The sequence below is a fragment of the Schistocerca nitens genome, chromosome 4, assembly GCF_023898315.1.
Source record: "Schistocerca nitens isolate TAMUIC-IGC-003100 chromosome 4, iqSchNite1.1, whole genome shotgun sequence".
Lineage (NCBI taxonomy): Eukaryota > Metazoa > Arthropoda > Insecta > Orthoptera > Acrididae > Schistocerca > Schistocerca nitens.
The window spans coordinates 949823472-949849631 of record NC_064617.1 but is presented as its reverse complement, the minus strand read 5'-3'; the positions used below and the strand labels follow the sequence as shown (position 1 = coordinate 949849631).

General features: G+C 43.5%; 1 protein-coding gene across 1 annotated transcript in view; it reads left to right on the top strand.

Annotated features, from left to right (window-relative positions):
- Positions 1-26160, top strand: part of LOC126252712 (protein white-like) — a 258277-nt gene that overhangs the window by 154379 nt on the left and 77738 nt on the right. The window contains exons 6-7 of the mRNA XM_049953614.1: positions 2652-2856; positions 13075-13248. Of these exons, the coding sequence (XP_049809571.1) occupies positions 2652-2856; positions 13075-13248 (379 nt within the window). The remainder of the gene's footprint in view (positions 1-2651; positions 2857-13074; positions 13249-26160) is intronic.

The following is a 26160-nucleotide window of genomic DNA, read 5'->3' as shown; positions in this document are numbered from 1 at the left end:
GGTGGCTGAGCGGTTCTAGGAGCTACAGTCTGGAACCGCGCGACCGCTACGGTCGCAGGTTCGAATTCGGCCTCGGGCATGGATGTGTGTGATGTCCTTACGTTTGTTAGGTTTAAGTAAGTTCTAAGTTCTAGGGGACTGATGACCTTACACGTTAAGTCCCATAGGCTCAGAGCCATTTTTTTTTTTTTGTCATTGAATACTACAGACTCTCTTGAGGCCCTAATTAATAGACTGCTCTCTTGAAGTACAGTTTTTAACATTTATAAAAGAATATTTCCATCTGAGACTTGAATAACTCTCTAGGCCTACTCGATGGCGTTGAGAGCTTCAGCTGACGTCACGAACTGTACACAGATCTTCCATACCCGGGCCTATACTGACATCTGTGCGAGAGTGCTGCTGTGCTGAGAGAGAGGGAATATCGTCTTCAGCCTCTCCCATTCTCTGTTGCAGACTACAGCGAAATATCCCTAATGTCGATAGTATCGATGTGCGTTGCCGACTTTGGTGTGGCACGGAGATCTTTGGACGATACCACAGGGTGTGTTACTGGAAGAGAGGATGTAATCCCTGACACAGTACTCCTTAAAGCCTGTGCTATGGTAAGTGAGCGGGATTCACCATATGAGAAGGGTTTTCGCATAGATATCGAACGCGTGTACCTGAATGGTGGCAGATCAGACTTACATCCACTCTGTAATAACAATGATCCGTCAAGAAAGTTTGAAATGCAATCACACGTCAGACTGGATCAAAAGCAAACCAGAATATGCTACCAACGTGACAATAATACTGTCGCCTGCCTAATTAGGCATTAACTGAGTTTCTTCCCTGTACAAGTTGGTATATATTCCTGCAAAACAACAAGTAGTAACACTGCATAACATAGTAGAATTTTAGAACCAGAAAATCTGTTGAACTGATAGTTTCACGTCCTGTACTGATATGGAAAATCATGAATACATAACACTAAACTATAGTGCTTTCTGCAAAGCTTTATACTGTGTATTAATCTGATTAAAATCGGGCATAGGTTACCCTAGAAATTGTACTTTCATGCCACCCACAAAATGTGAATTTTGATAAAGATAAAACACTGATAAATTTTGACTTTTATATTGACTTTATCTTTTTCTGGTCAAACCAATTTAGACCACTTCAGAATTCAAATGAATGAGGGGGGGGGGGGGGGGGGGGGACCCTGAAACTGTTATGATCGCTGTATTTAAAAAAATTATTACTGAATTTATTATTCATTCAAGATTTCCGGTATATAAGTTACTACCCTTTTAATCTTATTTACTGCTCGTTTAAATGCCTTTAAATCTGTCTCGAAATAATAAACTTCATTACTATATCAATACTAAAGTTATCTTTTTACTCCGTTAGACCTTCGCTATTCATTTACTGGTTCATTAACAAAACATTTCTTTAAACACTATTCTAATATAGCTAGTTCTGCAAATAATTATTATTGACACAATTTTTAATTTTCATTTCGGGACGCTCGGATTGCATAAAGTTTGGAAAGGACCCTGTCTAGGTTAGTTGTGAGGATAATTGAATGATGGAAAAGTTCTGGTAAAATGTAGGTTATTATTGCATCAAACAAACACAGTTCACTCTCTGATCCATACGAATACAGTAATAAAAGTTTCAACCTGCTAGTATCGATGCGGCGGTTGGCGGGCGGCAAGATGGCGAGGCACAGAGCACACAAACAACCAAAGCTATTGCTCTTGACGTATCGGCACTTTAATTCTTCTTAGCGTCGCAATACGTTTTTATTTAGTGCCTATGGAATTTTGCCATGCTGTGTGGGCGTTGGAACGGCATACCTTAGGCTCCGTGAAGCTATGTCTTCCAGGAGAGCCTCCTCGCTCCGGAAGGTGTTACTCAAACCAGTGCCAAACTCCAACTGCTACTGTGCCCGTTGTGCCGTGCAGTGCCCGCGCGCATTTTCCCGCGCTCGCCTGCCATCCACCCCTTACCGCTCCCTGACAGACCGGGTATTCACCCGAGGTTTTGCATTCTACATATCCTAACGCATTGCCTACGTATGGACCAGACGCACAGTTACAATTTTAAACATTTTACAACAGTTTCAACATTTGTTACATTTCAATTCTATTACAATATTATTTGACATTTGACATAAACACTAATATTCACATTGAAACTTATTTACAGTTTTCTTAACATAATGGCATGAAACAAAAAGAAATGAAATCATAACCTCAATTACACAAGTTTATCATAAAATCAGATGAAAAGAATTACTTATATGTACAATAGTACTGAGTCGTTGTTGTTACAAGGAGAGGCAATAAAGAATGACACTAAAGAAAGAAATATATATGAGAGCATTGTTAGCGAAGGGGATGACTCTGAGTAAGAGTCGCGGTCCGGAAAACGGTTTTAATCTACCCATAAGTTCCCATTAAGGATGTCAAATCGTAAGAAATTCTTCTGCGTATTGTTGCTACTGTCCGTAACTGTTGTTGTTACTGTTCTTAAGACTTACAGAGAGCAGATGTACTGAGATGCAAGTATACAATAATCCCCTGACCATTCATAGAGGGAGCTTACACACCTGTAACAGGCCTTTTGTGAGTGAAGATACAGTGAGGTGTGTGGTGGCGGTGCAGCTTGGGAGCGCCGTGCCCGGACGGCTTCAACCCGGCGGACTTCTTCATGCAGCTGGTGGCCGTGGTGCCCGAGGAGGAGGAGCAGAGTCGCCGGCAGGTGGAGACGCTGTGCGACGCCTTCCAGAACTCACCGGCCGGCAGGGCGCTCGCCGGGGAAGGAGCAACCGCTACCGGTGACGGCAACGATTCATGCGTCTGCGGTGAGGTTAGTCTCCTACAACCTGGATCGCAAGTTTTATTTGAGAACCATCTTACATGTTGTTTTGTTGTGGTCTTCAGTCCTGAGACTGGTTTGATGCAGCTCTCCATGCTACTCTATCCTGTGCAAGCTTCTTCATCTCCCAGTACCTACTGCAACCTACATCCTTCTGAATCTGTTTAGTGTATTCATCTCTTGGTCTCCCTCTACGATTTTTACCCTCCACGCTGCCCTCCAATGCTAAATTTGTGATCCCTTGATGCCTCAAAACATGTCCTACCAACCGATCCCTTCTTCTAGTCAAGTTGTGCCACAAACTTCTCTTCTCCCCAATCCTATTCAACACCTCCTCATTAGTTACGTGATCTACCCACCTTATCTGCAGCATTCTTCTGTAGCACCACATTTCGAAAGCTTCTATTCTCTTCTTGTCCAAACTGGTTATCGTCCATGTTTCACTTCCATACATGGCTACACTCCATACAAATACTTTCAGAAACGACTTCCTGACACTTAAATCTATATTTGATGTTAACAAATTTCTCTTCTTCAGAAACGATTTCCTTGCCATTGCCAGTCTACATATTATATCCTCTCTACTATTTTACTCCCTAAATAGCAAAACTCCTTTACTACTTTAAGTGTCTCATTTCCTAATCTAATTCCCTCAGCATCACCCGATTTAATTCGACTACATTCCATTATCCTCGTTTTGCTTTTGTTGATGTTCATCTTATATCCTCCTTTCAAGATACTGTCCATTCCGTTCAACTGCTCTTCCAAGTCCTTAGCTGTCTCTGACAGAATTACAATGTCATCGGCGAACCTAAAAGTTTTTACTTCTTCTCCATGAATTTTAATACCTACTCCGAATTTTTCTTTTGTTTACTTTACTGCTTGCTCAATATACAGATTGAATAACATCGGGGAGAGGCTACAACCCTGTCTCACTCCTTTCCCAACCACTGCTTCCCTTTCATGCCCCTCGACTGTTATAAATGCCATCTGGTTTCTGTACAAATTGTAAATAGCCTTTCGCTCCCTGTATTTTACCCCTGCCACCTTCAGAATTTGAAAGAGAGTATTCCAGTTAACGTAGTCAAAAGCTTTCTCTAAGTCTACAAATGCTAGAAACGTAGGTTTGCCTTTTCTTAATCTTTCTTCTAAGATAAGTCGTAAGGTTAGTATTGCCTCACGTGTTCCAACATTTCTACGGAATCCAAACTGACCTTCCCCGAGGTCCGCTTCTACCAGTTTTTCCATTCGTCTGTAAAGAATTCGTGTTAGTATTTTGCAGCTGTGGCTCATTAAACTGATACTTCGGTAATTTTCACATCTGTCAACACCTGCTTTCTTTGGGATTGGAATTATTATATTCTTCTTGAAGTCTGTGGGTATTTCGCCTGTCTCATACATCTTGCTCACCAGATGGTAGAGTTTTGTCATGACTGGCTCTCCCAAGGCCATCAGTAGTTCTAATGGAATGTTGTCTACTCCCGGGGCCTTGTTTCGACTCAGGTCTTTAAGTGCTCTGTCAAACTCTTCACGCAGTATCTTATCTCCCATTTCATCTTCATCTACATCCTCTTCCATTTCCATAATACTGTCCTCAAGTACATCGTCCTTGTATAAACCCTCTATATACTCCTTCCACCTTTCTGCCTTCCCTTCTTTGCTTAGAACTGGGTTGCCATCTGAGCTCTTGATATTCATACAAGTGGTTCTCTTCTCTCCAAACGTCTCTTTAATTTTCCTGTAGGCAGTATCTATCTTACCCCTAGTGAGACAAGCCTCTACATCCTTACATTTGTCCTCTAGCCATCGCTGCTTAGCCATTTTGCACTTTCTGTCGATCTCATTTTTGAGACGCTTGTATTCCCTTTTGCCTGCTTCATTTACTGCATTTTTATATTTTCTCCTTTCATCAATTAAATTCAATATTTCTTCTGTTACCCAAGGATTTCTATTAGCCCTCGTCTTTTTACCTACTTGATCCTCTGCTGCCTTCACTACTTCATCCCTCAGAGCTACCCATTCTTCTTCTACTGTATTTCTTTCCCCCATTCCTGCCAATTGTTCCCTTATGCTCTCCCTGAAACTCTCTACAACCTCTGGTTCTTTCAGTTCATCCAGGTCCCATCTCCTTAAATTCCCACCTTTTTGCAGTTTCTTCAGTTTCAATCTGCAGTTCATAACCAATAGATTGTGGTCAGAATCCACATCTGCCCCTGGAAATGTCTTACAATTTAAAACCTGGTTCCTAAATCTCTGTCTTACCATTATATAATCTATCTGATACCTATTAGTATCTCCATGATTCTTCCATGTATACAACCTTCTTTTATGATTCTTGAACCAAGTGTTAGCTATGATTATGTTATGCTCTGTGCAAAATTCTACAAGGCGGCTTCCTCTTTCATTTCTTCCCCCCAATCCATATTCACCTACTATGTTTTCTTCTCTCCCTTTTCCTACTGACGAATTCCAGTCACCCATGACTATTAAATTTTCGTCTCCCTTCACTACCTGAATAATTTCTTTTATCTCGTCATACATTTCATCAATTTCTTCATCATCTGCAGAGCTAGTTGGCATATAAACTTGTACTACTCTAGTAGGCATGGGCTTTGTGTCTATCTTGGCCACAATAATGCGTTCACTATGCTGTTTGTAGTAGCTAACCTGCACTCCTATTTTTTTATTCATTATTAAACCTACTCCTGCATTACCCCTATTTGATTTTGTATTTATAACCCTGTAATCACCTGACCAAAAATCTTGTTCCTCCTGCCACCGAACTTCACTAATTCCCACTATATCTAACTTTAACCTATCCATTTCCCTTTTTAAATTTTCTAACCTACCTGCCCGATTAAGGGATCTGACATTCCACGCTCCGATCCGTAGAATGCCAGTTTTCTTTCTCCTCATATCGCACAGAAAAGCAATGAGTTCTATCCCATTTCAGTTTCCGCATCAACGGCAAATATCAGTGACGGAGATATTAGTGTTAGCGGGGTTGAGAAACAGTTTAAATCTCTGAAATCGAAGCTTTACTGCCAAGTGACATCCTTGTAATGCTCCACATAGAATTTAACCCTAACATACCGTATGTTCCTTGAGCAAAAGACTGTTCCCATTTGGAAGAACAGGATGGATTGTGAAGATTCCTGGCATATTACAACTGTGTGTCGAAGAGAGACTCGAACTTGGGATCTTTGCTTTTCGCAAGCAAATGCTCCACTGACTGAAGTAACCAAATACGACTCACGACCTTTCCTCACAGCTTTACTTCCGCCAGTACCTCGCCTCCTACCTTCGAAACTTACAAGAAGCTGTCCTGCGAAACTTGCAGGACTGGTGGTCCTGAAAGAAAGGATACTGCGGAAGCGTGGCTTAGCCACAGGCTGTGAGCGTGTTTCCAGAATAGATTTTCACTCTGCGTCGGAAGTATAGCTGTGAGGATGGGTAGTGAGTCATGCTTGAGTACCTCATTTGCTAGAGGATTTGCCCGCGAAAGGCAAAGGGAACAAGTTCGAGTCTCGGTGAGGCACACAGTTTCAATCTGCCAGGTAGTTTCCTATGAGCGCACAGTCCGCAACAGGGTAAAAATTAATTGTAGTAGATAGCTCATGACGTACATTACCTTGCAAAACTTCTGGACGGGATAGATAAATTAACATAACGTGTTAACTACTCAGAGAAAGTAGATGAACGTGTGACAGGATGTAGAAAGAAAACTGCCTGTCGTGTAGAGGAGCAGGACGTCAAATGGCGTGAGGTAAGCACGACTGTAGCTGCTAACGGCAGTGAAGGAAAGGGAAAAGAGATGGCGTGTCAATTAGCGAGCGGTTAGGAGCATTGTGGTGTTGCCCCCCCCCCCCCCCCCTTCACTCCCGGGCAGCAATCGGAGACCAGTCTGACTATAGCCCGCCTACAGCCCGACAACCATATGTGATGGTTTGGGTTGCCATTTATTTTCGTAGCAGGATCTATTTTGTTGTCATCATGGGCACCCTTACAACAAAGAGATTCGTCGACGACACTGCACACCCTAGTTTGTTACATTTTGTTGCTCTTCATGGGAAGCCGTCCTGGGCTTACATTTCATCAAGGTAATGCCCGCCCGCACACGGCAAGAGTATCTACTGCTTGTTTTCGAACCTCAAAAACCCTGCTTTGGCCAGCAAGGTCACGTGATCTCTCCCCAGTCGAAAACGTTTGGGGCATGGTGGGCAGGGCCCTCACATCAGCTTGGGAGTTTGACGATTTCTGGATAGAATTTGGCACGGTATCCATCAGATATATGAATGTGGCGATATACCATCTGACTTTCGGAAAAGCATCATCCACACAATTCCGAAGACGGCAAGAGCTGACAAGTGCGACAATTATCGCACAATCAGCTTAACAGCTCATGCATCGAAGTTGCTTACAAGAATAATATACAGAAGAATGGAAAAGAAAATTGAGAATGCGCTAGGTGACGATCAGTTTGGCTTTAGGAAAAGCAAAGGGCCGAGAGAGGCAATTCTGACGTTACGGCTAATAATGGAAGCAAGGCTAAAGAAAAATCAAGACACTTTCATAGGATTTGTCGACCTGGAAAAAGCGTTCGACAATATAAAATGGTGCAAGCTGTTCGGGATTCTGAAAAAAGTAGGGGTAAGCTACAGGGAGAGACGGGTCATATACAATCTGTACAACAACCAAGAGAGAATAATAAGAGTGGACGATCAAGAACGAAGTGCTCGTATTAAGAAGGGTGTAAGACAAGGCTGTAGCCTCTCACCCCTACTCTTCAATCTGTACATCGAGGAAGCAATGATGGAAATAAAAGAAAGGTTCAGGAGTGGAATTAAAATACAAGGTGAAAAGACACCAGTGATACGATTCGCTGATGACATTGCTATCCTGAGTGAAAGTGAAGAAGAATTAAATGATCTGCTGAACGGAATGAACAGTCTAATGAGTACACAATATGGTTTGAGAGTAAATCGGAGAAAGACGAAGGTAATGAGAAGTAGTAGAAATGAGAACAGCGAGAAACTTAACATCAGGATTGATGGTCACGAAGTCAATGAAGTTAAGGAATTCTGCTACCTAGGCAGTAAAATAACCAATGACGGACGGAGCAAGTAGGACATCAAAAGCAGACTCGCTATGGCAAAAAAGGCATTTCTGGCCAAGAGAAGTCTACTATTATCAAATACCGGCCTTTATTTGAGGAAGAAATTTCTGAGGATGTACGTCTGGAGTACAGCATTGTATGGTAGTGAAACATAGACTGTGGGGAAACCGGGACAGAAGAGAATCGAAGCATTTGAGATGTGGTGCTATAGACGAATAGACGAATGTTGAATATTATGTGGACTGATAAGGTAAGGAATGAGGAGGTTCTGCGCAGAATCGGAGAGGAAAGGAATATGTGGAAAACACTGATAAGGAGAAGGGACAGGATGATAGGACATCTGCTAAGACATTAGGGAATGACTTCCATGGTACTAGAGAGAGCTGTAGAGGGCAAAAACTGTAGAGGAAGACAGAGATTGGAATACGTCAAGCAAATAATTGAGGACGTAGGTTGCAAGTGCTACTCTGGGATGAAGAGGTTAGCACAGGAAAGGACTTCGTGGCGGGCCGCATCAAACCAGAAACCAGTCAGTAGACTGATGAAAAAAAAAAAAAAAAAAATCCATCAGATGGACATGCAACAACTATACCAATCAATGCCGTGCCAAATAATTGCTTGCGGAGGGAGTCAGACGAAAGAATTCCCCAATTTGTGAAGCTCTTTCTTTTGAATCAATTATCCGGATTTTATGAAATTGTAATCAGTCGTTTGTCTGTACGTGTGCATCACACGTCCCGATTTCCGTCTCGTTCGGATAATTCCTTCGTGATTTGTCTCTTTTGTAGTTTTGATGTGTCTAACTGATCATGTTGACATAGATCTCATTACCTCACCATGGCCGGCCGGAGTCGCCGAGCGGTTCTAGGCGCTACAGTCTGGAACCGCGTGACCGCTACGGTCGCAGGTTCGAATCCTGCGTCAGGCATGGATGTGTGTGATGTCCTTAGGTTAGTTAAGATGAAGTAGTTCTAAGTTCTAGGGGGGCTGATGACCTCACAAGTTAAGTCCCATAGCACTCAGAGCCATTTGAACCATTTTTGAACCTCACCATGTTTGAGATGTAATTAGCTAAAAAGCAAACGCAGAAACTCCAGTACTTACGGCATTAATATATGGTGCAGGATTGCTTATGTTCAGAATCTTGTATCTGATAAATATCTCCTAGGTAAACACTAAAATTCCAAAACACATGCTTACAGCAAAAAGCGTTGTCATCGCCTAGTAAAACAATTTGTAGCAAAGCTTAAATTTATGTGGGTATCAGGCCATCAGTGTGTTAAACACAGCCCACAAAATATATTCACATGAATCAAATAAGAGAATAAAGATCATTACGGAAGCGAAGAACAGAAGCGACTTCATAAGAGGAAAATAGTACAGCGATAATATACTTTTTACTGTGTGACAAATCATACAGAAAAGAAAAGAAATAAATCACCAACATACTTGTTTTCATAGATTTGGGAAAAATTAGATACCCAAGCAACATGTAAAATTGCTTCAAGGCTCTGAATAATTACATAGGGGAAAATAATTTCATAAACAAAGGGATGAGACAAGAATGCAATTTATCAACTACTCTTTTTAATGTTTATATAGATGATTCCATCCATAAATGGAAAAATGAGTGCCAGTGGAATCCTTATGAACGAGGATAAATTTATTGACGAACTAGTATATTATGTCTACATTAGACTAATAGGAAATTCTGAATACGTACTACCAACATCATCCAGGTTTTAAACATAATCGTAAAACATTATAATTTTAATATAGTAGTAAATACAAGGATAACAATCACTATTCATGGGAAATATCCAGTCCGAATACTATTTTGAATATGTCGTTCAGATGAAACAACAGATACATAAGTATATTTATTGATCACACTTTCCTGTATGAGGAAGTTAGTGCCTTTCGACACAACGATGTGTAACTAGTCATGGTTAATAATAAGGTGTGTGGTTTGAATGGGTGAGTCAGCCCGAAACCGGTAACCACTGCAGCTATAAATTATACGAGGGTTGGAACTTAAATAGTGGCAACTTAGGGGCTTCAGTTCGGAACCGCGCTGCTGCTACGGTCGCAGATTCGAATCCTGCCTCGAGCATAGATGTGTGTGATGTCCTTAGGTTACTTAAGTTTAAGTAGTTCTAAGTCTACGGGACTGATGACCTCAGATCTTAAGTCCCATAGTGCTTAGAGCCATTTTTTGAGTAGCAACTATTTATTCACACCCGATACAAAAGACTTACATTTTTGCACCTATTACTGTCCTTCAAAGTAGTCACTAGCGTTGTGTAGAACCCGTTGCCACAGATGTAGAACTCGTAGTATACCGTTAGTAGAGCCTGTTCTGTTGATGGTGCGAATGGAGCGGTCTACTGCCTGTCGAATCTCTGGAACAGCTCTGAACCGAATGCCACGAAGTGGTTCCTTCATGTTCGGAATCATATCAAAGTCACAAGGACTTAAGTCCGGAGGGTGTGGTGGATAGTACAGTGCTTTCCAGTCCCATCGACCGAACAGAGCAGCCACAGCTTGGGCTGTATGCGCCAGCGTATTGCCGTGCAAAGTGATGGGTGGCTTGCGCAGAAAGTGTCGCTGCTTCTTGCGCAAAGTTGGTCGCAGGTGATGCTCCAACAACGAACAGTAATAATGTGCCCGGCCGATCTGCCGTGAAGGAACGTAATGCGTCAGGATAACACCATCACAGTCGTACACGAGAATCACCGTAACCTTCGCCATACTGGGGCTCTGATGCGCTTTCGACTTTCGCGGCGACCCATAATGACGCCATTCGTTGGATTTTCGTTTCAGTTGTGGCTGGTACGATGTGTCCCATGTCTCATCCAGTGTTACGAGACGGCGTAAGAAAGCCTCTCCTTCGCGCTCATAGCGCTCCAAGCGCGTCTGAGCAGCGTCGTAACGCATCCATTTCTGCTTTTCCGTCAAGTCATGCGGTACCCATCGTCATGCTTGATTTGATTCTGAAGATGAAGGAACTACTTTGTGGCATTCGCTTCAGAACCGTTCCAGAGATTCGACAGGCAGTAGACCGCTCCATTCGCACCATCAACAGAACAGGCTCTGCTAACGGTATACTACGCCTCCAACATCGCTGGCAACGGGTTCTACACAACGCTGGTGACTACTTTGACGGACAGTAACAGATGCAAACACATAACGCTGTTGTATAGGTTGTGTATAAATAGTTGGCACTGTTTAACTTCCAACCCTCGTATTCTCATAGAACTGAGACGGACAAAATAAAAATTAATCAAATTTCCTCAGTAATTGGTTTGCTTGGGGCTTTTAACACACTCGTACAAAATTTCTGAAACGTCATTTCCACCACCGACTGTAGTAATTTTGTTTATTCTCTACTATTGCCCACTACTGACACGGACGAGAACGACGTGGCACTGCCCGTCCACCAGATTGCTGCTGCCCTTCTGTCTTCCCACTGACCAACACAACTCCATCTTCATAGTTGCAGCCCATGCATCACTTTATTTTCACCCACATCCCTGCACCATACAGATTACATTTTTCCTACCCAAAACGTTTTTTCCTCAGCGCAGTTTGTTCAAGTGTTGGTGTAATTGCAATGCTCCTTTTTAGCAACTGTTGACAACGTTTTCAACTTGCTGTGAATGTCTGTTTTTTTTTTCTTTTTTATCTCTACCTTTCAAATTTTTATTTTTATTTATCGAAAAATAAGGAAAACAATAATGCAAATTTATGAAAATAGCACCAAACTCTCATCTCCTCTCAGATTTTAAACTTTTTTAAAATTTGAATTCTCTTATCTCGTTTGTAATGTCTTTATTTACTGTAAATTGAAGTTAAGTAATGATTTATCCACTACCGGTTTTGTTACGTTATGTCACTTGGATTACCACACGGTGACGCCCCGAGCGTTCTTAGTCACCGAGTCCAACCCCACGAGGAGGGGAAGTTGTCAGCAAATAATAACTGGCAGAGCATTGGGGCGAATAGTGCTGGGGATAAGCAGTCTGTAGACGCTTGCCACGGGGGTAAGACACTGGAGGCGGTCATCTGTATGGTATGCTATATTTAGTAAATTACTGTAGTTACTATTTATCATAGCATACTACTATATATGGTATATTACTACATGACATTTTTAAAACTTTTGGCTGAAGAACACGATATTGCAACTCTGTCAGCCCTCCCCCCTTCTCCTTCCATACGATAACAAACAAACGGAAACATGATTAACCATCGTAAGTCTTAGCTTTCTCCGCCATATGCTGGTGACTGTACAATAGCGCGGCCTGCCATTATAAATGTCCTGTTTTTACTTACCTAATGTACTGATAAACCGTAACCTCTTGTAATCTTTTGTCAACTATGGTCAGTTTCTAGTGTACCACCGGACAGTGTTGTTATAGCTGGAATTGGCCTATAGTGGAAAATAAACAATAACCACTTCTCTGTAAGTCCATCTTTATACAGATGTATGCGGGATCTCGGCTGTCCAGTCTAAAATGTCAAATCAAACACTTTTCAGCCATCTAAAATTTCCACTTTTTTTTTCTGAACACCCAGTTTCGGAGCCACATTACGCCATCTTCAGGCCGTCTGACCGTCGTGTAGGAAGATTCCCACCTCTGGTCAAGTCAAAATAGGAGCCAGCGACTGGCATCCGCAAATTTTTGACAAGAGATTGGACCACAGGCGGGAATCCTACACGCCGGTCAGGGTACCTGAAGATGGCCTAATTCAGCGCCGAAACTGGTTGCTATAAAAAAAAAAAAAAAAAAAAGAAAAGAAATGTTTTAGGTGACTGAAAGGTGTTTCAAGCAATAGTCAGTCAATAACGGAGATGTTGGCATGACACGAGCGATACATATAGTTGGTTAAGTTTTACTGTCTATACACGATATACACTTTCTCGCCCCAACGACTCTTGTGGTTTAAATAACGATGATTGGTATAATGGTGACCCAGTATACCAAATAGCTCAAGTCCTTTACAGAGAGAACGAATATGTACAGTGGAAAGCTGCTACTCTTCGCACTGAGAAGTTCTAGTTTTAAGCAGACGATCTGCGCTGTCCTCAGGAATCGACGTCCGCCGCGGAGGACCAGTGCGAGGCGTTCGTCGCGCAGCCGTCGCAGTCGCCGTCGCCGTACAAGGCCTCGTGGTGCACGCAGCTGCGGGTCGTCCTGTGGCGGTCGTGGCTCAGCGTCATCAAGGACCCCGTCCTCATCAAGATGCGCATGCTGCAGACAGTCGTGAGTTTCCCACTCCCATGCAATGATTACATGTAGTGTGACGCAATCTTTAATATTTATTTTGCATTGCTGCTAAGACGTTACAACATCCCAAAAATATGAAACTGAAGCCACATGTTCCTACCACCTTATGAATTAACATTATAAGTGTCAGTTCCAGACAAACATTTTGTAAGAAGAAAAAGAAGTAGAGTCTTTCCACGGCAGCATTTGCATGGTGCCAACACAAAAAGTTCTACTGTCACCTCTAATAAGCTTTAGGATTTTTACTATGGAGGTTGAGAGTACAGGACTGTGATGCTGTCTGTACGTCTGACAGCATCACACATTACTACCGTTCCATTTGTAAGATAGCAGAAAAAAAACACGTTTGAGGAATATTGGTTTTAGGGCAGAGGTGAAAATTGCCGTGGCACGTGCCTTGGAAAAAATACCGTTGCGACAGATTGCAGGGTAGTAAGGCTACCGTATGATTTATGCTGCCAGTAGCCACAGTTCAGGCGTGGAAGGAAATCTTAGTAGAGGGTAAATTACCGTTGCTGAGCAACGACGCTGTTTTCTCCGCTATCAGCAGCGTCATGTCGGCCGTGCGGTCTGACGCACGGCTTTCCGGGCGGGAAGGCGTGCCGGTCTCCGTCACGAAACCGCCCGGCGGATTCGTGTCGAGGTCCGGTGAACCGGGCAGTCTGTGGATGGTTTTCAGGCGGTATTCCATCTGCCTCGGCGAATGCGAACCGGTTCACCTTATTCCGCCTCAGTTACACTATGTCGGCGATTGCTGCGCAAACAAGTTCTCCACGCACGCGTACACTACCATTACTCTACCACGCAAACATAGTCGTTACACTCGTCTGGTGTGACACGTTCCCTGGGGGGTCCACCGGGGGCCGAACCGCACAATAACCCTGGGTTCGGTGTGGGGCGGCGGAGGGGTGAAGTGGACTGTGGTAGTCGTCGTGGGGTTGTGGACCACTGCGGCTGCAACGGGGACGGAGCGTCTCCGTCGTTTCTAGGTCCCCGGTTAACATACAATACAATACAGTATACCCCCATCATGCCAAAATCGTCAACAGAGAGGTCAGTTTGACAATAAAATAGGCCTACCAGTGTAGGAAGAAATGCGGCCTTCCATACAGTGTGAAAGTTCAAGGGGGAAATTCTAGGCGGTTGCACAGGACACCAAGACAAACATTTTTCTCTAACGTCATAATTAACTGTGACGATTTTTTATTCTGGCAGAGGGATTCATAGGGTTTTTCGACCTGGAAAAATCGTTCGATAATGCCTAATTAAGCAAAGTGTTCGAAATTCTGAGGAAGGGAGGGGTAAGTTATAGGGAGAGAAGGTAAATTTTAACACGTACAAGAGCCAAGGCCGCATAATAACAATGGAAGACCAAAAACTAAGTTCTCGTACTGAAACGGCTGTAAGACATGGATGAAGTCCCCACGGTTCAATGTATACACTGAAGGAGCAATGATGGAAACAAAAGAAAGGTTCAGGAGTGGAATTAAAATTTGAGGTGAAAGGATATCAGTGATATGATTTGCTGATGATTTTGCTATCCTCAGTGAGAGCGAAGAAGAACTATATGCTCTGCTGACTGGGTTGAACAGTCTACTGAATACAGAATATGGATTGAGAGTAAATCGAAGAAAGACGAAAGTAATGAGAAGTAGCAGAAATGAAAACAACAAGAAATTTATGAAACTTCCTGGAAGATTAAAACTGTGTGCCCGACCGAGACTCGAACTCGGGACCTTTGCCTTTCCCGGGCAAGTGGTAGAGCACTTGCCCGCGAAAGGCAAAGGTCCCGAGTTCGAGTCTCGGTCGGGCACACAGTTTTAATCTGCCAGGAAGTTTCATATCAGCGCACACTCCGCTGCAGAGTGAAAACCTCATTCAAGAAATTTATCATTAAGATTCATGGTTACGAAGTAAATGAAGTTAAAGAATTCTGCTACCTAGGCAGCAAACTAACCAATGGCGGAAGGAGCAAGGAGGACATCAAAAGTAGGATAGCACCGGCAAAAAGGGTACTCCTGACCAAGAGAAGTCTACTAGTATCAAACATAGGCCCTATTTTGATGAAGAAGTTTCGGGAAGCACAGCATTGCATGGTAATGAAACATGGACTGTGGGGAAACCGCAACAGAAAACAATCGAAGCATCAGAGTCGTGATGCTACAGACGAATGTTCGAAATTAGGTGGACTGATAAGGTAAAGTATGAGCAACTTCTCCGTAGAATCGGAGAAAAAAGGAATATGTGGGAAACACAAAAAAGAAGTAGGGACAAAATGATAGGACATCTTTTAAGATATCAGGGAATGACTTCCATGGTACTAGAGGCGGCTGTAGAGGAGTGAAACTGTAGAGGAAGGCAGACATTGGAATGCATCCAGAAAATAAGTCAGACTGATAAGCCAAAAAAAAAAAAAAAAAAAAAAGTAGGGAGTAATCGTTCTCAACACTCTTGCTATTGTGCTTAACATGGCGACGAATCAAACGAGTGCCAGAGACACCTTTCATGAGTAACTCTTGATCAATTTGACTTACAGCCTGTGCAGAAACAGGAACCAGCCGATTATGCACTCAGAACACAGCTTCCGCAGTGGTACCTGAACAGTATCGAATGCATCCTCTCTTTGTTGTTTACAGTTGAAGCAACGCTCGGGCATGATGGGGTCTTCAGTATCCACAATTCACATGTTTTGAGTGAGGTTAATTCACATGGTACTTTTACTCGCGCTCATCAAGTGCGGTTCTACGTGAATGTGTAGCCAAGCGTTGTTAGTCATTGTTTAATTGCGCCTTACCTCCTACCTAGGTCATTATGTAACGACAGTTTCCTCACCAGAGCATTGCCAGAGTTACATGCCACTCGCAAGTTTACAAAACTCCTGTTGAATAAGAAGAGGAACGCGTTGTCCGGGTAGTAGTACAGCATTATTAAGTAAGGACACTGCTGCAGCCTTTGGCAGTGTTACGCCATGTTCCGCAGGTGTAACCTCTGTTTACAAATCAATGGGGGCATTTTTGAACCTCTAATTAAGTGAAGTAATTGTGTTGTGTTAGTGTTGTTGTCTCTTCGTGAGACTTCTTTGTGTTACCTTCTGTCATCACCGGAAAACACATTAGAAAAAGTATTCTCATTATCCCATGTAACCACCAGAGTTTGTTAGCTTGATTTTCATCCAGAGATAACATTCTCTGCCGATTTAAAATTTCCCCACAGAAAAATATGACATTAGAGAAAAACATTTGTTAGTTGTCGGTTCAAATAATTTTCATGCTGCACGCTCCGGACGTATCCGAATGAACTGACACCGTATAGATATATATTAACAAGGGGCGATGACCAAATACCTTATCTTTCAGTGCGGGTGCACACCAAGCCCCATCTCTTGCAGGAATCCCAAACTGCGAGTGAGAGGTTAACGGATGGGTAAACATACACTTATAGTGCGGGAAAGGCCGCGAATTTGGTTGGGATGCGAAACGACCTCGGATAGCCGAGGCAATTAAGGCGACCGCTCTCGTAAATCTGGAGATCCGCATTCGAGTCACGGTGCTGCACAAATTTCCATCTCTTGCCACTGATTCACTTCAGTTCCCAAATGCGGCTATTGTCATTGAAAATCTGTGAATGCATTTGGATTTAGTTTGAGCTTTCGTAAGTTCGGCTCGACTCGAAGTGGAATTCATTGTGTATGCCCTCAGTGCGTTTGCATCGTGGAGCCTTGCTTATGATCCGTACATCTTTGTTCTGTATGACCTGAAGACGGCGGAGATGTGTTGGAGCTCCATAGCCCCAGATAGGTGCAACATAAGTCCATAAGTCATCGTCATTAGTGTTAACCTAACTAACCTAAGGACATCACACACATCCATGCCCGAGGCAGGATTCGAACCTGCGACCGTAGCGGTCGCCCGGTTCCAGGCTGTAGCTCCTAGAACTGCTCGGCCACCCCGGCCGGCTATTTAGTGTACTTTGCTTGTTAAAGGTTGGATAGAGTTATGTGAGCCTAAGGTCCCATTTTGTTTCCGCTCCGGACAGACTCCGAGGTTCGTAACTTTCTCACGGAAATGTATTGGGCGTGCTTGTAGTGTACTTTGTCTTAAGTGTTTGCTTTTCTGCAGTTGTTTCAGTTTACGTGGGAATAGAAGTGCCTAAAAGTCATTTCTTCAGCCAGCGGTCGATACTTCTAAATGTTTGGTGCTTTCCAAACTTCCGCCCCGAGATGCTACAATGACACAACATACACTGATAAGATTAAACATTATGACCACTGCCAACGGCGAAGTTGGATGCCGCCTGGTGGCGTTGCTGGCACGTCATGCGGTAACAAAACATACAAGCGGAGCAGACACGGACGGGGTATCACTTTAGCGAAGTATTATCACGTTGAACCTATGAAGGAGTATCTCGAAAACGGCGAAGATGATCGAATGTTCACGTGCTACTGCCGTGAGGACGTCAAAGACTCTCCACAGAACGTGGGATTTAGAGGCTTGCCTGCTCTGTAAAGTAGGATACATGTTGATCTGTGGCATCTCTGCCGAAACAGCACATTGCTGGAGCACGCACAAGTGTCTTGGAGCACACCGCTTATCGCACGTTGTTGAGCATCGGCTCTGCGACAGACCACCCCTACGTGTTCACATGCTGATATCGTCACTTACAACTAGAGTGGGCACTGGACATTCGGGATTCGACCGTCGGTGAATGGAAATGTGTCGGCTCTTCGGGTGACTCAAATTTTCGTTGCACTAGGTCGGTGATCGTCTCCACAATCGCCGTCTTCGAGATAAACGGTCGCTCGAAACGTGCAGCGACCTACGGACGCAGGATGCTGGGGGCGGTATGGGAGGCATTCTCCTGCAACTGCATAGGACCTGTGGTAGTAATCGAAGACACGCTGACAGCTGCGAACCATGAGCTTCCCTTCATGCCTGATGTCTTCCCCGACGGCAATGCCGTCTTTCAGCCATACAACTGCCCTTGTCACGGAGCCAGAACTGCGCTACAGTGGCTTGAGGAGCCTTATAGTAAACTCACGTTTACTGTCAAATTAGCACAATGCAAACCCTGTGCCACGCGTCTGGGTCGCTATCAGATGCCGTCCCTGGGGATACAAATCAACTGCCCTTTACTTACGCAAATCACACGACCTGTGCGTAGACATCAAATGCCACATACCTTCAAAAACCTACCAACAAACTGTCGGATCCCAGATACGCAAGTCCCCGGTGCCTCCTTGAGACCAGCTCTATAAAATAACTCACTAATGATCACGAAACCGCTGCGTGATATGGCGCTCTGAGCAAGGAATTCTTTTGGTGGCGCACTCCTGTCACTCATTCTTACACGAACATTCCAAAAACTATACTTTATGTGCTAATGGTATTATGTTACACCCAGGAGGCTATATACCAAGTTCGAGAAACTACTCAGGTGGGGATCAAAATTAATGGGCAGAAGACAGACATGCTACGTTATGCATATGATATTCCTATAGTCACGGAGACAAAATAAGATCTAGAGGAAGTCCTCAGAACAATGGAAAAAATTCAATGCAATCAGTATGGAATGAGAATAAACAAGTAAAAGACAAGTGATGGTATGCAGTACAGGAGCAGAATATGAACCTCTGAGAATGAGAATTGGAAGAGAGGAGCTGGAAGTGATAGAGGAATTTAGTTAACTGGGAAGCAAAATCACAAGAGATGGTAGAAGCCAGAAAGAAATTGCGACCAGAATACAAATGGCCGAAATTGCATTTAATCGGAGAAGGAACTTAATCACCAGCAATAACATCAGTCTGAAAATAAGGAAATGTATCATGAAAGGTTTCGATCTGAGTCTGATCCTATACGGATGTGAAACTTGGACATTTGGAAGAGAAGAGAGAAGACGGCTAGAGGCCCAGGAGATGTGGTGCTAAAGAAGGATGATGATGATCAGCTGGAGACACAAAGTAACAAATGAAGAGGTGCTTATAAGAGTACAGGAAACCAAATCTCTGTGGAGGCCCATCCAAACAAGAAGAGACAAACTTGTAGGGCATATACTACGACACAACAACATCATTGGAACAATAGCAGAAGGAGATATTGAGGGAAGGAATCAGCGGGGGCGACCAAGGATATCATACATGCGACAGATCATGTGTGACGTTGGATGTAACACCTACGTGGAAATGAAGAGGAAGGCAGACAGAAGAGAGGAATGGAGCTCTGCTGCAAACCATTCCGCGTTGAACACTAAAAGAAGAAGAAGTATTATTTTTATATGTCTACAAATACTGCAACAAATACACAGTGCAATGAAAGCAGCAACAGGAAGGAGTTGTGCAAGATAAACTAAAGTTGGTAGGTGTGAAAGATGACGTCTTATCAAATTTCGCACTATTTGCATAAGCGAGGATGTAATTCAGGTTTGTTTCAAATACACACGATACAGTCGTGAGCGCGAGTTACCTTTGAGATTGAGCGTGGTGAGATGATGTTGGTCGAGCATGTCTTTAAGGCGACAAAGACGCCTTACTCAACAGCTCACTGGGTTTGAACAAGGTGTTATAGGACTATGGGCAGTTGGATGTTCCTTCTGCGATGGATCGTAGCCACTGTATGTGACTGCTGCCAGCAGTGTTCGGGACACCGCGTGGTGGCAAGAAGGCCGGGCACCGGACAATCATATGGCACTACCGAGAGGGAAGAGCATCGTGTTCGGCGTATGGCTCTGGCGCATTGTACTGCATGTGCTGCAGCAATTTGAGCAGCAGTTGGCACCACAGTGACACAATGAACTGTTACACAACAGTTACTTCAAGTAAAGTTCCCAGACAGACGATATGTATCGTCCATTTCACAGACGCCAAACCACCGTCACTTGCCACTTCACTGTTATCAAGAGAGAACTGATTGGAAGGAAGATTGGAGATCTGTTGTGTTTTCCGATCAAAGTTGGATGAAAGCTGGTTCTGCCTCGGCGTTAGTGATGGCCGTGTGTTGGTTACAAGGAGGCCAACTGGGGGCCGGCAACAAGCCCCCCCCCCCCCTGCCCTTGTGGTGGACACAGGGAGCCTATACCTGGAGTTATGGTCTGCGATGTTTCGTATGACAGAAGGAGCAGTCTCGTGGTTATCCTACGCAGCAGGACTGAAAATCTGTACGTCAGTCTGGATATTCGACCTGTTGTGCTGCCATTCATGAACAGTGCTGTGGCCTTCTCCACTAGACATCACGGCGCCTAGAGCATCGGAAACCAAACTGACAGCCTGCAGCCGCGGGTTACCCGCCTCGCAGGCACACCGAAGCACTACACACCCGACAGGCAATATTGATGAACGGCCACAGCAACAACCACAACAACGACACCACAGCAAAGACACCAGCGGCCACCAGGGGCCACTACCGGCCCACATAAATATAAGGAAGAGGTCGCTGCAGATCCCGGAACTATTTTCACACGTCAAACCACGTGATGGAAAATAGTTCCGAGGTATTCATTCGCCGAAGCGCAATAAAGACCGGCGCTCGGCCGCACATCGTGAGTTCATCGACCGCCAGCAGACTTGGATAGCTGCCGCCCCGACAACCCGGCTTGCATCTTCTCGCTGATCTCTGGATTAGGCTTGGTATATCGGAGAAGTCTCTGGCGGATACTAGTAGGAAATTATTTCAGTTGTGTTCTATCTTATTCTTGTATAAAGTTGTGATTTGAAGACGGATCACTGTTTAGTGTTGGTGTTATACTTGAAGAAGTTGTTTTGGTTAATTGAACAGTCCAATAAATTGTTTTCAGACTTTGATCGTTTGTTTCTTGTGCTTACGCAGACATATCAAACAGCATTTCAGGGACTGTTTTCCAACAGGATAACTTTCGCCCATGTACGGTTGTTGTAGCTCAATATGCTCTACAGAGTGACGACATGTTGCCTTGGCCTGATCTATAGCCAGGTCCGTCTCAAGTCGAGCACACATGGGACATCATCCAACGACAAATCCACCGTCAGCCACAATCAGCATTAACCATCCCTGTATTGACCGACCAAGTGCAAAAAGCATTGAGCTCCATCCCACAAACTGACTTCCGGCACTTTTACAAAATAATTCGCGCGCGTTTGCACGCTTGGTATTCAGCATTCGATGGTTACATCGATTATTAGTATACCATCGTTACACTTTTGGAACGAGTTTTCTCGAGCTACATTAACCTGTGATCTTGCAATGTTAATCACTTAAACATGTTAACTGGGCAACTGTATTCGCGAAATCTCATTGCTCCACATAAATTATTTTTTGGTGCTGCGATTTTTTTCCGTCAGTGTATGAATGGTCAAAAGTCTTTTCTACACAAGCGCCTTATCATTTGGCACCCCCCTACCCCCTCCCTCCCCCCCCCCCCGACCCCACTATTCCCTCGTACACGTTCACCCACGTCAGTGTTCGCTACTAATTGTGATACGCACTGCATAGAAATGAGCACCCCAAGCGGCTGTTACTAAGATGTGACGTCAGTTGGGTGCTACTGAAACCTACGCAATTGATTTGCCTCCATACAGCCGTAGTACAGTTGGCTTCCTGGCTCATTTCGGTTGTGATCTGACTGACCAGAGAGTACGGCTCTTTGAGGGGTGACACGGTTATCAGTTCATGAAACACTTTTAGTCGCATTGCGTGGTGGTTTACTGCTCTACATATATTGTCTTTTCGTATAAAAGACTGCGTGTCCTCTGCTTCCGCAGCTGTGGTACTATATTTTGTAGCGGGACCTCAGCAAACACCTGTATCTACACCAATTTTATTGAGGCACTACCGGTTTTAGATTATAGCCGCACTCTCAGGTGTATATAAACATTGAAACATGGTACACAACATGGCGAAGGAAGTTGAAGGGCCACTGCTCTCAGTTAAAACCATTCGACCTACGGAAAGTCGTCATGTTGTTTACCATGTTTTAATTCGAAGGATTGGTAGTAATTTTGACGTTTATTAACAGCAAAATCGATTTTAGATCACATAATGAACATCTTCAGTGCTTTAGCGTACAAATTAAAGCTCGTAGGCACTGGTGTCTAGTTATTAGCAGTAACAGAAGCTATTATAAGATCACAATAATGTTTATATGTAATTGATGATGTGGCTACAAGCCAAGAAACTGGTAATGTCTCAACAGAATTGATTTAAATATAACTGTTTCCGGAATTCTTGCTACAAGATGGTCTCCTCGATAACGAAGATAAAGGCTAGATACTTTTATTAGAAGCCCGAATAATTATTTAAACTCTGATATGCTTCTGTATATATAAAAGTACAATGTTATTGGAGTAATTTACAATTGCACAATTGTGTCTGTGATAGTCACTTAACAAACACTGGCTGGACTTGCAATATCACCCAGGATTCACATCTAGCCCGCTGTCAGAGTTCGCAATGGAAACACACTACAAAGCCTGCTGCCTACCTTGTCGTTATGCTGGAGAAGAACCAAGCCGCCGTCGATAATCCGTATCCTGCCGACAGCGTGGTCGTGCTAGCGTTCGTGGAGCAGATGAATTGATGGCCTTTGAGCAGTGCTCTTTATCTCGGGTTCCGGGATCCGTGGCCGTTTTCTTGTGGCAAAGGATAGCTACACGTAGCGTTTACTGGTCGTACTTAGGTAGCATAACAACAGCGCTCCCCTGGGTGGCGCAGCGGACCGTTTGTTCGATATTCGCGCCTTGCACTATCATTTCACGGTCAAACGCGATTAATTCGCTTCCATGTTCACTACACATTTTTCAGTAACAGAGAGTTCACATATCGTGTCTACACTCGCGACGTGCGGCGCATGTCAATAAATTAGGAAATACTGTCCGTGTCAGACGTTAAGCTCCCTTTCCCCTCATCATCTCAGGCTTCTTCTGTCCTCTTTTTGGTATTCGTGAACTTTTAACGTTCGTCTTCCGTTCCTCACTTAAATGAAGAAAACAGTCTATATCACATGAGAATGCACATGGTAATTTTGATTACGATGTCTTCTCGGGTTATCAGCCGAATCAAAGGGTCGTTCTGCGGCAACGTTACGGCAAGCTTCATACTCGTCATTTTCAGGCGAATTCTGAAGTTATCAGCCTAGCCAAGGCGTCTTTCTGCGGCAACGTTTCGACAAGTTTCCTACTCTTTATCTTCAGGCGAAAGTTATCGAAACGTTGCCGCAGAATGACACCTTGACTCGCCTGATAACTCGAGAAGATTGATCAGCCTGTATCACGTTCCATTTAACTGTTATTACCGGTTTCGGCCCAAATGGACCATCTTCAGATTCAACACTAAAATACAGGACTGTTGCTACCACCAGTCGCGGCTCGTGCGAGCGTTTATTACTACCTCGACGCATAACGGCAGACACTGCAGTATCAACAGTCCTGTTTTTACGATTGAATCTGAAGATGGCTCAGTTCGGCCGAAAAGCGTCATAGCAGTTGCTTAAGCTTGACATGGATTATTTTGTTCATTGAATAATGAAACATTATAACTGACATCTCCCGCGCCAAAACACCACTTTCTCTTGTATTCGTTAATTTTGTTGAGGTCATCGTTAAATCTATCATCCACGGCAAACTGCAAAGGCATGCGGTCCTTCTCGGACTGTGTCACTTCTGTTGCAAAAAAAAAAAAAAAAAAAAAAAAAAAAAAGGTTCAAATGGCTCTGAGCACTATGGCACTTAACAAAAATGGCTCTGACCACTATGCGACTTAACTTCTCAGGTCATCAGTCACCTAGAACTTAGAACTAATTAAACCTAACTAACCTAAGGACATCACACACATCCATGCCCGAGGCAGGATCCGAACCTGCGACCGTAGCAGTCCCGCGGTTCCGGACTGCAGTGCCTAGAACACCAGGGCCACCTCGGCCGGCCTTCTGTTTCAATTTGAATTAATAAATATGTGAATACGTGTGAGACATATCATACAATTCGGTTGAGTTATAGATTTGCCCTTTGCATTCCCTGGCCAAATTTCGCTACCGGCAGAAGCGTAGACACGACCACACTTCTGTTTTTTAATTTTTAATTTTTACGTCTTTCGTGTAGCGTCGACACGTATTTGCGCCACATTTTCTTTTAGTGAGTCACCGTAATCTACGTCAGGCTTTTTGGCCCGTTCTGTGTCTCCACAGTTCGTCTCACAACTTGTTACATCATCCCAATGAAGTATTTATCGATTTATTGTTTTTCGTCTCCGCTATTGTTTATGGTTCGGATAGTAATGAGAATTTTTTCCCAGCTGTTAAACTCGTCCTAACTATATGTCACAAAAATATTATTTCCCAGCCTATAAATGTTTTGTTCATCTTCTGTCCTCAATTCTCAGACGCAGATAAGAAAGCTGGTAATGTCATTACTTCATAAAATTTGAAAAGGGTTTCTCTCTGAACTTGATCTCCAGTGTTGGTCGAAGGTTCGTCAGATATGCTGAAAATCTCTCACTTCATACTCTATCTCTTTTTGTTACCCAGATGCGATGTTGTAAGCTAAGTATTTAAAACTTATTCCGTTACTTGATTTTGTCAGTTAGTGCTTCAGGCCTAAAGCGTAGAATTTGTAGACGAAATCACAATCGCCCATAGAGATGTTGTCAAGAGGGACCAAGACTCTAAGATTTCCCGTCTTGACATAACTGATTCGGTTAGTTTGCAGACGTGTGGTCTCCCAGGAATTAAATCTGAAGAGAAGTGCACAAAACATTCTATACCAAGAGTAAGTTGCCTTAATACGTAAACAATAACCGTGTTTCAACAGTATATAGAAAGCGTATCATTTTATGTTATCAGTATGGATATGGGCGTCACCTTTTTTGATTCTACAATTTGAAATTACATCTTCATATGACTGAAGCCACGGTATGCAACCAGCCAAGAAATAAAGCTGGAGAATAATTACAATTTTTTTTATATACCTCTAACGTTAGGTTGAAACTGGACATCAAAAATATTAGATACAAAAACAAGGCAGGACGAAGAGAAAATACTGTTAGATATCTACAAAAATAACCAACACAAGACATCCCTCGAAGTGAACAAAGAAAGAATTTTTAAAAAGATTTGTTCAGCTTTAATTCCATCTAGAACACTTTGGTCGCTTGCAAAACTTCACATTGGACCACGTTACAGGATTTATTTAATTGTGTTCGTGCCATCTATTTTTTCTCAGTAAGAATATTTCGGACGGATTAGGGGCATGAATACGGTTGCAATGTTTCAGTCGCAGCGGTAATCTGGGACTCAGCAAGTCACGTTGCACAATGGCTCCCACTCTTTCAAAAAAATGGTTCAAATGGCTCTGAGCACTATGGGACTCAACTGCTGAGGTCATTAGTCCCCTAGAACTTAGAACTAGTTAAACCTAACTAACCTAAGGACATCACAAACATCCATGCCCGAGGCAGGATTCGAACCTGCGACCGTAGCGGTCTTGCGGTTCCAGACTGCAGCGCCTTTAACCGCACGGCCACTTCGGCCGGCTCCCACTCTTTCAGCTGGATAATGGCGTTAAGAGGTAATGCCAGAGAAAATACCGACGGCGCTTTTCCGACACTGTTCTTTAAAGGTTAATATTCACTTTGACCGTCGGACACAGCCAAAATCGCTTCCACACCAAGTAATCGGTATAATTTTGTCGTGAACAGCTTCAAAACCAGAATAATAAAAGATATACGGTGACTGATAACGCCGACGTATTTTACATCGCACTCGGCAACGTTTAATATACTGTTTAACAGAGTTGCAGACAGTCGTTGCAAGACATTATGGAGAAATCAATGAATAAACATTCTGCGCAAAGATTCCAGGAGCAGGCAAGTTGCCGTCTCTTATGGATGATATTGTCTAGGATTCAGTAGCTCGATCTTACGTGTTTCC